The sequence below is a fragment of the Lytechinus pictus genome, chromosome 5 (genome assembly GCF_037042905.1).
Source record: "Lytechinus pictus isolate F3 Inbred chromosome 5, Lp3.0, whole genome shotgun sequence".
Taxonomy (NCBI): Eukaryota; Metazoa; Echinodermata; class Echinoidea; order Temnopleuroida; family Toxopneustidae; genus Lytechinus; species Lytechinus pictus.
Window position 1 is genome coordinate 51,076,026 of NC_087249.1, and position 15,846 is coordinate 51,091,871.

Genomic DNA, 15,846 nt, shown 5'->3' on the forward strand with positions numbered 1-15,846 from the left:
AATGATTTAACTAAATTAAATAGAGAAAAATCACACAAGTGCAATACTATTTTTTAATCAAGTCAAATTATGTAGGATCATGCAAAGTAATTGAATTAAAAAATTGCTTATTCTCGCATATTTATGCAGTGTGCACAACAAAGATGATAAGCAATGAACACGCCAATTATGCACAAACTTACTCTTTCTTTTATATTTCTTCATTGAAATTTTGAATTTCATATTTTTGTAATATTAAAATGTTAGATCCTACATAAAAGCTTCAAACAGACTTTGATCAGCTTCTTGTTTGGGAGAGTGTGAGCAAAACCCTGCCATGAGAAACTATTGAAATGTGACACAAGATTCTCTACATTCCTTTCTAGTAGTGGGATCCATGGTGAAATTTAAAAAAGTCTGAGAAGAGAAAGATTCTATGCAGAAAGTTACTGCAAAGACAAGGACAGAGCAAAGCAGAGGGGAGCGACAGCATCATATTCAAAGAAAGAGAGCATGATAGAAAGGGAAAGATAATGAGAAAGGGGGCAATGCAAAATACCAATAATTACATCATGAGATTAAAAATTGCCAGACTAGATAAATCAAATTATCCCATGTTAGAATTTCTGCCAAATTCCTTTCTGAAAATAACTGGTCTATTCTAGTTCTAGTACTTTTTTTTTTAGGATTTGAACTAAGATTCAATGACAGTATTGAGATAAGTATTCTAGTATATAATGCTATCAGAAGATCTGATCAAAGATTGTGGTTCAAAACTTCAAATCAAAAGTAATTAAAATCTCAAGTTGATACAGACCTCAAACCATAACAGATTGCAAATTCTCTTATCAACAAATGTATCAAATAGAATAATCTGCAAATGAGTTCAATTGAGTTTTCAGATTTGAATTGGTATTACATCGAATGTCAGTGATTCACCGAGCCGTGTCTGGACCATTCTTCCCAGGACAATAAAGAGCTTGATAGAATTCAACTCAAATTTGTAACATTACGCTGACTACTGGACTCCTTGTAGATTCCAGCATAATAGGCCCAGGGACCATTTCAATTGCTCCGTGTAAATCATCATGTCAAGTCACCGAAGTCAAAGGCATCATTCCTTCTTTTAACTGTCTCCTGAGCGAGCGTGGGAAAAATTATTTCTACTCTTGGAAGGGAGTAGGGACAAAACCAAACAAGATCATAACTCCAATTCTGACAGGAAATCACACAATTGTCAGTTTCCTTCTATTTTTATTCATTTCCCCCCTCTTTATTCCCCTTCATGTAGTGCAGACAAGCACCATCACCGAGAGTACTGTCAGTTGCATCATGTAATTTGAACAACAAGCAGTTTCCTGTATCCCATAGAAGTTTTATTGGCTACTAGTACTGGGATTCTAGAAGTAAATGAGGGTAGCCAGATGTTCAGACTTTCATCTCTCATCAGACATACAGCATAAAATGTGCATAATCATTTTTGTATCCTCACCCGAATGTCTGAGAAAGTACAATGGCTCAGTGGTCGAAGAGCTTTGAAATATAAGGGCTGGGTTTCAAATCAAAATTGATTGGCCTCTTAAATTCAGCAAAGATTACTCATTTAATACAAGGAAACCCTTAGTGATTTAGTCAGGGTCTCATATCATAAAAATTACTACCATGGCAACTTTGGCATCCAATGGTAATGGTAACAATGTTCAACAGCCAATAACAATGAAAGATTTCATGGAAGTTACCATTGGATAGCAAAGTTACCAAGACAGTGACTTCCATGCAATGGGGTCAATGTCTTCTCAATATTTCAAGCTTCTTTGGAGCAAACCAGCAAACCAATTTCATGTTAATCAAAACTGTGTTTGTAAACGCAATATTTTGAAGGAAACTTATCACATACATGTATGAACAATTTTTCCTAATAGATTTCTGGTTACTTTCTAGTACTGTATACAAATTGTAATCTCAGTTTCTTTTTTAGCTCAAACAGTGCAGTTTCCACTACATTTCCTTTAGTCTGAATGGGCTACAGCAGTATGATTGGTTGTGGCAGATGGGCATACCACACCCTATCAGGTCAGCAGCAGCCGTATACAGGTGGTAAGGACATAAACGTGACCAATAACTTGACCTTATAAGATGTAACTGATCTCAAAGAGCAGACAGGGCGTTCTTGAGGGATTACAAAGGAGTCAAGGTTCTTGTTACCACCATACAGTCGGTCATAGGACCAATGGTTGTCGAGGGGAGCGTTTCGTGTCGGGGCAACTTGCCAGTGATTTTCATTGAATATTCTGTACTGAACCAATTAGATGCAAGGATCTCAGTTGCTCACATTGTCAGTGAAAATTTCTGGCTATTGAGTTTCATCAAATGCTCTCTAGGTCAAATTGGGTCAGGACAATTTGAGAGGAATAATTCTGATTCAGACAGTACAAATAGTACCAACAATTAAACCAGGTTAAAAATGTAGAGGCTGATATTTATCAACAGATAACACTGGTTCAGGAAGATGTTGGTGGTTTGGCAGAAATAAATCAATATTATGTCTGCATTTTGGACACCCATTTTGTTGATAATAAAAATGATAATGCAAATGATAAAAAATAACAAACTAACTCACCATTATAAGGGTGTCTCCTTCTTGTAGCCATTCCTGGAAGGCCCTTCAAATCCAATCTTAGCAGCTTGCTTAATCTCCAGAGCTGATAATCCATTTCCATTTGTAATAATCCCAGATTGGTTAAGCATTCCTTGGCTAGTGTTTAATCCAGTATTTCCTTGGGGTACGTTTGCCTTTCGTTGAAACTTAGGGTTGGTACAGATGCCATTGCGTCTGGTACGTGGTTCAGGTGATCCTGGAACACGATTGTTTTGGGCACCCATCAAGCGTTGGATGTTGATCTGGTTGAAGGAGCCAGGAAGGGAGGCCTTGCGGGCAAAGGCCTGGACCTGATCAGGTGTCAGGTTCACAGGTTGAGAGTTTGAGCGATGATGGGATGAGCCCATCTTCATTTCATTCTGTTGCATGATTACAGATTGTTGAAATGAGTGCTTAGCACCATGTGTGGGAGATGGTTGGAGCTGTCCACAGTGATGGCAGGAACCGTTGCTCTCGTTCATCTGCTTACGGGATAGGCGTGGGGAGTAATCCTGAGGAGGGTAATGAGAACCGTTAGAAGGGTTCTGGAAGGAAGTGTTCAATTCCTGGCTGTTGATGCTTCCGAGGGAGCTGGCCCTGTACAGAGATTGCTGGCATTCTTGGTGCTGTTGGATCAGGTGCATGTGACTTTGCTGTTTATGCCAAGGAGATTGAACATCTTGGTGATTTTGATAGTGCCCATTGCCCATCTTCGGAGGCATCTGCTGACTGCTTGTCCGGGGTACGGGACGTCTTGTTGGTGATGGTGAAGCAGACTTCACATTGTGTACCATCACATGCTGTGATGATCCATTAGGAAGGGGATTTGAAGACTTCCGCACTCTCTGAGGGGTTGGTGGTGGCTTCCGCTCATCGGAATTAGTTGGGGAGCTTGGAGCGCTTGAAGAGCTCTGGCGCCTAGGGGAGTGCCGTGGAGATGGTTGGGAGGATCCTTCACTTGGGGTTGCTGATAGCTGTTCCCGTTGTTGATGCATTGAAGGAGATGACGACCGAGATGTATGAGCAGGTGACTGTGTTCTACGGGATGCAGCACTGGATGGTCCAGATGGCTGTCTTCTACTACCATGTTTTGGGGTTCCTTGCAGCTGCTCTGAACTATGAGCTGTAGTGATGTTTTCAGGTATTGTCTGGAAAGAACTTGTTGGTGTAATTTTTGTTGGAGTGCCATTTCTCATCAGATTGGGGTCTGGAGAGCATGTTCGTGGGGAAGGGGCTCTCTTGTGTGACACCATGTGTTGTTGTAGCTGCTCTGTGAAAGACGTTGTTGTTCGGTTTTCCCTCATTGCACTTAGATGCAAGCATGAGTTGTTGGTAGAGTTTGTTAGATTTGATGACGACTTTGTTGAAGGATTTGAAGTGCAAGATTTTCTCTTGTCATAAGTAGAGTCTGGAGAGTTTGAGGGAGAACTACCTTGGAGTAAGGCACCATTAGTTAAAACTGATGGCTTATTGTCACTGTTGCTTGATGACAAAGAACTACCACTTCTCTTTGAAGATGCTCTGCTTGATGGAGGTGACAAGGGATTTTGAACACCATAATCTTCCAATAACTTACTGACTTCCTCGTGGCCACCCTTCAAGGCAACTTTCATTGGTGTACGTCCGTGCTCATCAGCATGATTTGGATTAGCGCCATACTGGAGAAGGGCTTTGACAACATCGACGTGGCCTTCTTGTGCAGCAATACAAAGTGCAGATGCACCTTGATTACATGTGTGGTTGATATCAGCTCCTCTTTCCAATAATACCTTTGCCACAGAGACATGGCCTTGCCATGCTGCTGACTGCAGCACAGACCTGCGTTCCTTATCAACTGCATTGGGATTTGCATTACTTTGGAGGATGAGAGAGACCATATCAGAGTGGCCTTGCCATGATGCTACATGGAGAGCGGTTCTACCTTCTGTGTCGCAAAGTTCGGTATCGGCACCATTTGCCAAAAAGAACTGAGCCATAGGGAGTTTGTTTTCCAAGGCAAGCATATACATAGTTGATCTTCCTTCAGCATCTCTGTAATTGATGTCTGCACCATGCTCCAAGAATAAGCACGCAAGTTCCTGATGTCCCTCTGATGCAGCTGCCCTGAGTGCTGTACGACCATCATGGGAGCAATGACTAACGTTGGCACCATGCACCAGCAATACCTTCACACCTTCCATATGCCCCTCTTGAGCAGCAAGTACAAGAGGAGTACGTCCATCCCGATCAGCAATGTCCACAGTGACATGAGGCCCCTGCTCAAGGATTGCAAGGCAGACATCTTGGTGACCCTCATAAGCACACATATGTAATGGTGTCCATCCATGGTTATCTTTGTGCATCTCATCTAATCCCCTCTCCAGCAACATGCGGACAATCTCACAATTACCTTGAGATGCAGCGATAGATAATACCGTCCTTCCTTCTCCATCGATTGTATCCACAGCAGCACCCCAATAGAGAAGTGTCCTAACAATTGTGGGGTGTCCCATAGAAGCAGCTACAATCAATGCTGTCCTGTTGTTATTGTCAGTATGATCAACATCAGCTCCACCTTCTAACAGTAGTTCAACAACAGTTTGGTGGCCTTCGTAGGCAGCAACCAACAGTGGTGACATTCCCTCATGGTCCCTATGATCAACAGCAGCACCTTTCTCAATCAGAAGTGTAACAACATCAGTATGTCCCTGATTAACAGCGATGGACATTGCGGCAACAGACAATGCAGTACGACCATCAAAGTCCTCATGGTTTATTTCTGCCCCATTGTTTACAAGATATTCCACAATAGCACTATGTCCCATGTATGCTGCAGCTATAAGTGCAGTCCTTCCTTCATGATCCGCTTGATTGACATTGGCACCATGATCAACAAGAGTTTTCACAATATCTGCATGACCGCCCCATGCTGCTGCTCTCAATGCAGTTCTCTTTTCATTGTGATCACTACAATCCACTACTGCTCCTTTGTTGAGAAGTGTTGTAACAACGTCTGTATGGCCAGCCCAGGCTGCAGAGCGCAAAGGTGTCCATCCATCATGATCCACATGATCAACCTCAGCATCATGGCTCAACAGCAAAGCAACAACTTCCATATGTCCATGTCGAGATGCCAACCCAAGAGCTGTTTGGCCTGTCCTATCTGTTACTCCAACATCTGCACCATAGATGAGTAATGATTGAACAACTTCCAGATTCCCGCTGTAGGCAGCATTGGCAAGAAGTGAGCGACCATTGCTATCAACTTGGTTTATTGATGCACCACTACTAATGAGTGAATGCAGAGATTCCTGTTTCTCAAGAGCATCTTGGAGAATCAAAGAATTCCTGTCCATATCTACAACTCGAGCACCAGCACTGACCAATAGTTGTGTGACTTGCTTATCCTTTGGGGACTGAGAAGCTAGGCAATCATAGAGTGGTGTACCGGCCCAAATTAGCCACAGTGCTAGATGGCTACTATCTAGAGGTGGTGAAATCCCTGCTTGGATCAGATTTCTTGCAAAGTCCTGCACCTGTGAAGGGGTCAAGTCTGGAGCACTACATGTATACCTCAATGCAAGCATGGTGTGGCCTTCAGTGAGACTGCACATGTACTTCTGTGTGCAATATTTGACATCAAGCAGCCATTCAGAGAAGCTATAATGAAATATTAGAATCCGGTTGTCCTTACTTCTCACCAGAATTTTGCACATCATCTTCAGCCTGTCCTGAAACTCCTCTCTTGTCAGGGCAAAATTGCGAGTCTTTGCACATGCATAAAGTTCAAGCTCAGTAAGAGGGCACTGAGCAGCAAGCATTACTCCAAGAACCGGTCTGATTTTCGTAAACTGCTTTTTCAGGAACAGGCGCTGGCACAACCATAGGTACAATCCATTTAGAGTTCCTGGAATTTCAGTGATGTCTTGAAGTGAAATGAAGCCATCTGCCACTCCATCCAGCACTTTCTCCAGATACATGATGCACCCATTGCTCTTGATATGCAACTGATTCAGCATTTCTGCAGTGTCTTTACTCAGCTGCGTACGTATTGCCTCCTCATGATCTAGTCTCCTCAATATGTACTGCTGTACATCCCTCACTACATGGGACTTGCGAAGATCGTCCAGGCTGAGCTTACGAAAACCTGTGAACATACGCGTAACAGTCTTACTTTGACGGCGCGCACTGCACAGGAGGCAGAGCCAAGGTGGAAAAAGTTCATGGTGATTTGCAAGAAGCTCTGCAATGGTTCTGCTTCCTGCAGGACTATCTCCTTCCATCACAGGATAAGCCTCGTCCAAAGAATCCACAAGAATGAAGCAGTTACGAGATGGTGGGTTTAGAGAACAAAGAGGCACCAAGACTCCATTCTTGAATGCTTCATCTGGATTACGCTCACAGGCAGCAGGCTCTAGGACGGCTTGCACACTTGGGTCCCTCAGCTTCTCGTCATAGCCATGGATGAGAGTGGAGCGTGTGATCATGTTGACCAGTCCTAGAATGAACTTTGACACGGACAGGGATTCTCGATTGTGAGCCTCACAGAAATGATATGCCAGCATCCTCTTTGTAAGGCTACGTTGCTTCCCCGAACTAGTCGGCCAGACAATTTCGGAGCAGACCGCCGTCTTTCCACTTCCTGGACCTCCCATAATTAGAGTTCCACATGTTCTTGAAGCCTGTCTGTTGTCCAAGCCATGGACAAGCTTCTGGAAGGCCCATTCACGGCAGTAGAACCGCTTTCCTTGAAGCATGCAGGTCGTCATCATGGAAAATTATTTGTTAGATTCCAAACTTTTGACACACTCAAATTTTTTAATCCTCTCTGTTGAACAGTTTTTTATCTAACTTTCACCTCTGAGCTCCAATCCCGGTAGATATCCATTTCCACTTTGCACAACTTGAAAATCATGGAACCAGTCAGTATCTGCACATGAAAAGAAGAAAACAAAATAAACTTGTTAACCAATGATAATACTTTGTGATTTTTCAAGATACTCATAACCACTATTATCTTTTAGCACAGACTTCAGAGTTCAGACTATCAGTGGGGGATAGCCCAACTTATATTTCTATTGCCTCTTTTGTTGATTTTATTGACATAGCCTCTGTGGTTCTTGATATCCAGACCAATTTTCAAAGTGACAAAATCCTTATTTTCTGGAAGAAATTAAGACACCTGACCACAATACAAAATTACAGATATCCCTGCATTAAATTGGTGATTTATTCTGCATTTTAAGCTCTAGACTAGCTAGAGAATTCACATGACACTAGATGGATAGAATGGTAAGCACCGAATGTGCAATTTGTGTGTACCATTTTAAAGGTAAATGCTAGTTTTGGTAACGATATCAAAATGAGTTCGTACAGAATCCAATGAAATGACGACCAAAGTGTCTGTTTGTATAAATAAAACGCATGTGCCAAAGGATTCTGGAAGATATTGTGTAATTGCTGAGAAATCAGCAAATAAGCACAGGATTCGGGTAGAGCGTCGGGCCCGACGCTCAAAGCAATAATTATACACTGTCCCACGTGCGCTTATCCGTGTTGGGGAAGCTCAGTCTGAACATTATTCAGCGTAGATTTCAAGATTTCACAAAGTTCAGTTTATGTAACTGTACCAGATCTAGATCCTCGATGATATACTGACAATTAAGCCTGGTTTTACAGACTTTCTCATGAAATCAGTGTTTACTGCAACTACTGGAATTTATCTTTAACTCAAGAGCAGCACTTTTTGTATTTTTCTTGAACTAGAGAGAGCCCCAAAATAAAAAAATTGGTAATGAAATCCAAATCAGAATAGATTTGTGTACATTTGCTGAATTATGGTTAGATAGACAGCTGAGCCTTACTTTAATTTCAACTGGTACATGAATCACAAGCAAAATAGGTGTTGGCTTTGACTAAAACCTCTTGACAAGCTTACACAGCACCCCTCCCAACCTCTTTTCCCTACATATAATCTCCACATACTGTAGTCATAGAGGATTATCCCTTGATCTTCTTGGGAGACAACAGGTGGTTTCAAACCGCCTCGATCACAAGAATCCTGGTTAAATTACGAGAACATTTTTAGGCTAAAAAATACCCATTAATTATTCCTGCATTCACACCGCCCCGAAACATACCCTTCGGGATAAATTCCTGAAGTTAGGAGCATGCGCAGTATGGTCTAATAAGCAGACAGGGCGCGAGATTCAAAACCACTAGCCCAGCAGCCACCCACGGCGCCCGCGCACAACGACACGCTGGGCTAAAAGTTCCCGTAAATTGCTTTCACATTGCCAAAATACCTGCGACCTTGGAAAAATCCCCGCGAAAGTTCTCGTAATTTCGCCAAGTACCTACTATTTAGCGGGTATTTTCTTTCTGGGAAATTACGCGTAGTTTGCTTTCACATTACCAAAATACCTGGTATTTTCTGATCGGGGTAAATTTCCTGATCAGAGAATACCTGGAACTAACGAACTTCGAGGCGGTCTGAAACCACCTTTTGTTCTTGGATTCCAAGGTATAGTTATTTTTGTCTGGCACCTATATGAAAATTGGACAGTTAAGCCCCCTCCCTTCTAAATCATAAATCTGATTAACAAATAAGAGTGGGTATTCCAGCCAATGTTCTTTGTTGTGGTGGTTGCCAGTGCTGTGGACTGGAATGCTGGAGTCATGCTTTGCATTGCAGGGAAACCGTAGAACTGGGGATGTCCATGGAGGAACAATTTCCTGCATTGAGTACATGGGATTCTGGGAATGAGGAAAGATCCTGACCACCTCAAATGAAATGTTAATAGAATATCAAGAATTACAACTGTATCACACATTGTACGTGTACATAAAGCCGTAATTCCTAAAACAATAAAACCATTTCAAATCATACTTTAAGTCTGATGGAGCTCTAAATAATTAGCTTTCATTTTTTTTGTTTCGTGCATTCATTGCTTCACTCAACTGATGGATCTCATACAAGAAATACAGAATTACATATGTGTGTTTAGTTTGTTTGATGTTCAGATTTCATTTTGTATTTGGAACTCTAAAAGATGCTCTCTTCAAAACTAAGACTTAATTTCTAGCTGGCCCTTTTTCGTTTTCAGTTATAATTGAGAATCCATTATAAGCACTCTATGGTTAGAATATAGCACTGTGTTCGATATTTACTAATCAAGGAGGTACGCTCAATCAAAAAGAGCAATTGATGAAAACACATCATTTGTGACTAACGCAAGGAGTCCCTGATCAGACAATACACTTTGGTACTCTCTTTGAACTTCACTATGGAAATCTTGAAAAAAAAAATATTTTTATTGTTGTGCAAGGGTTTAGATGCCCCTCTCATGGGCTTTTTTTTTTGCTTTGTTGTCAATTGTGCTAAGTGCCACCCTTTCTCCATTCTGTTAGATCCTGGATCTGCCCCTAACCACATGACCCCCCCCCCCCCCCCTCATTATTCTACCAGGCCTTCAGAGCTGTTACATTCTTAGGTGCACATGTCCTATGAATAAAACAAAAAAAAACAAGCTAGTACAAATATTAAAATAAATCTTCTTGGGGGATTAAATGATGAGTCAAATCCACCTGCCCTAAACATACAGGTAATTAAAATGACAAACAGATTAGTCTTTCTTGAGGTCAAGCTTTTCAGATTACATGTGCAAGTTAACACCAGTCCTAATCACATGATCATGGATTGGAGGTAAGAAAGATTTACCTCTATGATGGGATAGATGGAACAATTATTATTGCAGGTTGAAACAATTTTCATGTAGGGCCTGATAACTTTTCAATAAAATTTGATTATTTGACCAACTCTGGCATTCTCGAATTTAGGAGTTCACATTAAAAAAAATCTTCTTGTGGGCCTACCTTTTAGTCCATGTAAGTATTGTCATATTCAAATTGCAACTTTGAGGATATTATTACCTGCAAGTAATCCGCTTAAATTTTTTCCTGTACTGATGTTCTTAATGATCACTGCTTCATTATTTTTAAGCCTACATTCTAATCAATTATTGTTATTTTTCCATGCTGAATTATAATTACATTTTCAATGCAGTTAATACAGTGGCAAAATGAGCCAAAAATTTGAGAGGGTTAGATGTATGGCGTATCACATAAAAACAATAAAAAAAAGTTGTGAGTGAGTGAAGCAAGCAAGCAAATATTTTTACATAATATTCAGAAAATAATATATTTCACCCTTCTCTTTTTAATTTTCTTTCCTTTTCTCTTTTTTTCCTTGGTTGTGAAAAATTTGGGTAAGGCAAGAACACCTCAAGCCCCCCCCCCCTCCCCCACCCATATCAGTACACCAGTGAGCTAATATAAGATAAAATGTGAAAGCAAGGAAATGAAATGTCACTTAATTTGAAATTGAAAACCTTATGTAAATCTAATGTTCAATATCAAAGTAGAATTCAGAAGTTAGCTGAACTCTTCCAAGTATCAACAATTAAACTTGCATGAATCATTATCATGCTCTATGTAGTGTCTAACATTGTCATTAAGCTGGAAATTTTATCTTTAAATTTTTTATGTGAATATTCAGTATTCAAAGTTCAAATGCTTAATCCGATCCAAATAATTTTGTAAACCAAGCTATAAGAAAGGCCTCTATAGATTTCTTTTTTTTTCATATCGATGATTACAACATGGGGATGTGTTGTTATGAAATGTGAATATACAACTTTCATGAACACAGGGAATTTTCTTTTATAGTCACATTAACAGTCAGTTATGTGTCAAGCCCTCTGATTATAATGAGCCGGGCATGAGTAACGGCCATCGTCTTCATCAGTCAAGAAGAAGAGAGCATCCTGCTCTGAATAATTCAACGATGACAGTACCATGCTGCACTGTATTGCAGTCCAATGCAATGATGACTGACTGAGAAAAGGCCTTTCATTCTCCCCAGCCACACAACGGGATGTGATGGGAAGGAGAATGGGAATGTCACATGAATCATAGCAGAGCGGTGTCAGGTTGCAGTGTGATACAGCACATTCTCAATGGAGTGACTTGCAAGGAGGATTTTAATATGGAGTCCAAGAAATTTACTATCAAGAACCAGTAATGATGTTTCTTATTATTGACTTTTATAATGACTTGAATCTGAAGGCAGAGCATCTAGGAAAGATCTTTGCAGCAATTGGTGCACAGCACACAAGATTGTCGAAACACCATTAATCAACAACAATGACGATTGCATCATATTTTTCAAGAAATATGAAGAGACTGATATCTCTCATATTTTAGTGATTTGTTTAATAGGAATCAAGAAATATTTTATGAAAAGACTACTTTACACTTGTGAAAATTTGATATATATTTGCATCACAAAGATTGCAGTTTGACATTAGAATGGTTTTATCATGTGAAAATTCTGAATCAAATGCTAGAAACAAATAATTTTCTAGACTAAAAACAGAGCTGCGATCTAATTTCATAGATTTGCACCTGTTAAAAAGTTACAGTCAAGGTTACTTTGATTCATGCTTCTGCCAAACTGAAGCGAGGTCAGTGGTATGAAAGAGGTTTGTGTCCGCCCACCCGGGTAGGATGTAGAAATAAATTGATGCAATCCTTTCTGCAAGCCTGCAACAAATCTTAAGTTACATGTAGGAACACATGATATTCCCCCCCATAGCCCCTATAGCCTATCAGACTCAGAGACTATGCTTGAGTTACAGATCACACTTCTTCTACTATCAATGATTAATTTGCATTGATCACATGTTTTCTAGGAACAAAGTTGGGCTTAAACCTGGAGGATTTTTATAATTTATTTTTGTCATTTTTCAGTTTATCTAAATATACCATTTTATTATGCACAGAAGCCTGAAATTGTAAGATGTTTTGCATTGTGAGTGCAGATCACCACTATAATATAAGGACTTCACCCATCGCACACTGAGCCCACATAGGCTAATCATAATTGTATAGGCCGAGGCACACAGGCATATGCAGGCTGCAGTCTTCGGTAAATGCATGACAATCTGCTGGTCTTCAGTGGGTTAAACTTGAAAATGTAGCCTTCTAAATGTAGGGGGCAGCCTGGTACCCAACACAGAAACACACTGCAATGTAAGGGGAATTATTATCCAACAAGGCCTACATGTATAGGCAAATTGGTGAGGTTGAATATGGAGTTGTGAGGAGATTGCATCCTAATTTCTCAAAAGTGATGTAATACCAAACGAACCAAAATACCCAACTTCATTTACATGTACCTCCCTCGGCCCTCCTACATAATTTTTTTTTTGTATTTTTAAATTTTCCTCATACCAACACCCCATCTCTCAATCCTCCCTTGTCTACACCCCCCCCCCCCCCCCCCCTCTGCTCTTTATACCACAAACCTACGTTGCTCCATACCATAATAGACAATAAAGTCTTGTTTTCAAACCTAGAAAAATTTCCTCTGTATCTTATCTCCAAAACCCATACATCCTTCTATTGGTCTATTTGGAATTGAGAACGAGATGTGAGCCCAATGACAAGTGACACTAATCATTATGAACAAAACAATGCAATGAAGGATTGTTGAATTAGGGGAATAGAATTTAAATAGATTACATTAATTACCAATCAAGCTCCTTAGACCAACCAACAAATGATAAATGATCAATTTTTAGGTCTAGATCTAATTTCTTCAAGCCATGGGGCTGGGCCAAGTCCATGCATGCTATTCACCACAGTATATCCAACCAGCAGAGACGATCTCCCTGAGAGCTCTGCTGAATCTGGCAATTCGACTTGGCGAACACACTCCGTACCGGTATATTTTTTATGCAACGGTGCATGGCTATCATTCAAAAAATAACTAAAATTATAATATTAGAATCTATAGAATAAAAGTACAGACCAATTATTACTTACGATTCAAGTGAAGATGACGAACTCTTAATGTGTACTCCTGTAATAAGGGTCCGATGCTAATGCAATGAAATCAAAATTGATAATATCCCGTATAAAATATCCTGTAAAATCCATATAAAACTTGTGGCGGGTATACGACGGGTTCAGATTCTCACGATACGAGAACAGCAGTATGGATGTCGTCTGCTGAGTGTGTCGGTAATCAGCAATGCAAAATGCATGTGCGGCTTGTATTTTCGCTCGAATTCCCTGCAAGGCCTATGGGTGAACGTTCGTGTGTATGACTCGTGTTGCCATAACCTATCTTGGCCAATCAGGGCCTCGGGTCGGATATGGTGGGTGTGGTTTCTATTTGGCCGGAGAGCGCACGGACGAATGAGATTACAGAGTGATTGACGTTTCGGTAGGTGTGTGTTGTTCCCCAGCTTCACAAAACGACCGTATTTCTACGCTTTTCTCTTTCTTTCCTTTTTTTTGTGGGTGATACGCTCTTTTTTCGATGAAGAATACTGTTCGTTTGCAGTCGGTTCATTCATGGCAACTCAAACAAGCCGTGAATAATAGATGTAGTGGAATAGAAGATGGGAGAGGCAGAATAAAAGATAATAAAGGCATGAATAGAATTTTGAAATACGAAGAGGATATTCCTTTCTGGTTTGTTGACGGTTTCATGTAAAAAATAATATAGAAAAAAGATAGCTTCCGGGATGTGAACGGCAACTAAACGCATGTCCATGTTAAAGTAATTACAGGAGTCTACGAAGTAAAATAATAATGATAATAATAATGATAATAATAATAATAATGATAATGATAACAATATTCACATGAGAAAAATGAAGAGCTCATTTGCAAAAGGGGTTAGGGCCATTTTTCATCAAATTTGATTTTTATGTCTCAATGTATAGATTTTAGTAGCTCTATAAGATGATACCAAAGAAAAGTTGAAATTCCTATTAAAAAGTGAACTAAAATGGCAACGAAAAATCACCTTTTTTTTCAAAAGGGGTTAGGTCCATTTAAGTTTAGTTGCAAAAGGGGTTAGGTCCACACAGAATTTTTTTGGGAAAAGAATATCCTTAAAAATATGAAGACAGGTAGATTTATTTTATACCCAATTTTATGTTATCATGGTAGGGTATCATGAAAATTCAGTTTCGCATAAGAATATTGCAATATGGGATAATTAAAAAAAATGATTTTCTTGGAGTGGACCTAACCCCTTTTGCAACTAAACTCTTCTGAAGAACTCATTTTTCAAGAGGGGTTAGGTCCATTTTTCATAAATTTTATTGTTTTCTGTCTCTAAACCTCTAAATTTTTAGTCACTCTGATGATACCAAAGAAAATTTGAAATTCAAATGAAAACGTGAAAGAAAGTGGCAAAGAAAACTGACTTTTTTCATCAAAAGAGATTGGATTCATTTCAGTTCGCTTGCAAAAGGGGTTTAGGTCCACAATTATAAATTTGTTTAAGTATGTAGAAAAAATTGAAGACAGGTAGATTTCTTTTATACCCAATTTTATGTTCACATGATAGGGTAGTACATAATGACAATTTAGTTTCTCATAAGAATATTGCAGTAAGTGAGAATAAAAAACGTGTTTTTTTTTTCAGAATGGTCCAAAGTGGACCTAATCCCTTTTGCAACTAAACTCTTCAAATAATCATACGGTTTTAATGAAAAATTTAAATAAATAATATGAAAAGCCTAAAGGCAGAAATCATGTAATTTATAAAGTAGAAACCATCACTGTTTATTTTCTTTGTTATAACTTTGTTTTGTAATTAAACTATGGTGAAAAGAGGTATTTTTTCGCCATATTTTACCAATAAAAAATCTTTCTCTCGTATGCAAGAGCAGGTTGCGAAATTACATTCAGGCATACTGTCAACAATAACGTGTGGTTCTTTCTTCTTCTTTCTTTATTCCGATTTGGACAGTTTATACAATATTTCGAAAGATCGAGCAAACTTCATGGGCATCAAAGAAGTTGCCGGGTGCATGTTTTCACACCTATAAAGGCCGTAGCAGGGTGTCTCTTGCAACAATGCAAGCACGCGGGACTATTAGCATTACCCAGGTCAGGGCTAATATACTGTACTTCAAGCTGGGTCAGCCAAATAAAATCGTCTTGAATTTCAAGACCAAAATAAAGAAAACTATAGGTAGGAACATAATATTGTCTTATATTTATTTTAAAGGTGGCTTAGGTGCATGAGTTTCTCTGAATAATTTTAATGCTGTGAGCATTTCGGCATGTACAAGACTAGCTTTAGAAGAAGGAGAAGGAGAAGAACTGAAGAAGTAGTAGTAATAGTAGAGGAGGAGAAAGAGAAGGAGAAAAGGAAGAAGAAGAAG

At 39.6% G+C, this 15,846-nt stretch overlaps 1 protein-coding gene across 1 annotated transcript; it reads right to left on the reverse strand.

Annotated features, from left to right (window-relative positions):
• Positions 1-219: 219 nt before the first annotated feature.
• Positions 220-13,749, reverse strand: LOC129261129 (ankyrin repeat domain-containing protein 50-like). The gene is made up of 2 exons (XM_054899177.2): positions 13,484-13,749; positions 220-7,526 (listed from the first exon to the last, which is right to left on the reverse strand). Exon 2 carries the CDS (start codon positions 7,366-7,368, stop codon positions 2,602-2,604), a length of 4,767 nt encoding a protein of 1,588 aa, XP_054755152.1. The 5' UTR covers positions 7,369-7,526; positions 13,484-13,749; the 3' UTR covers positions 220-2,601.
• Between the last annotated feature and the right edge of the window lie 2,097 nt (positions 13,750-15,846).

Coding starts and splice junctions, on each gene's coding strand:
- LOC129261129 (XM_054899177.2), bottom strand. CDS start 7,368: ATGATGACGACCTGCATGCTTCAAGGAAAGCGGTTCTACTGCCGTGAA.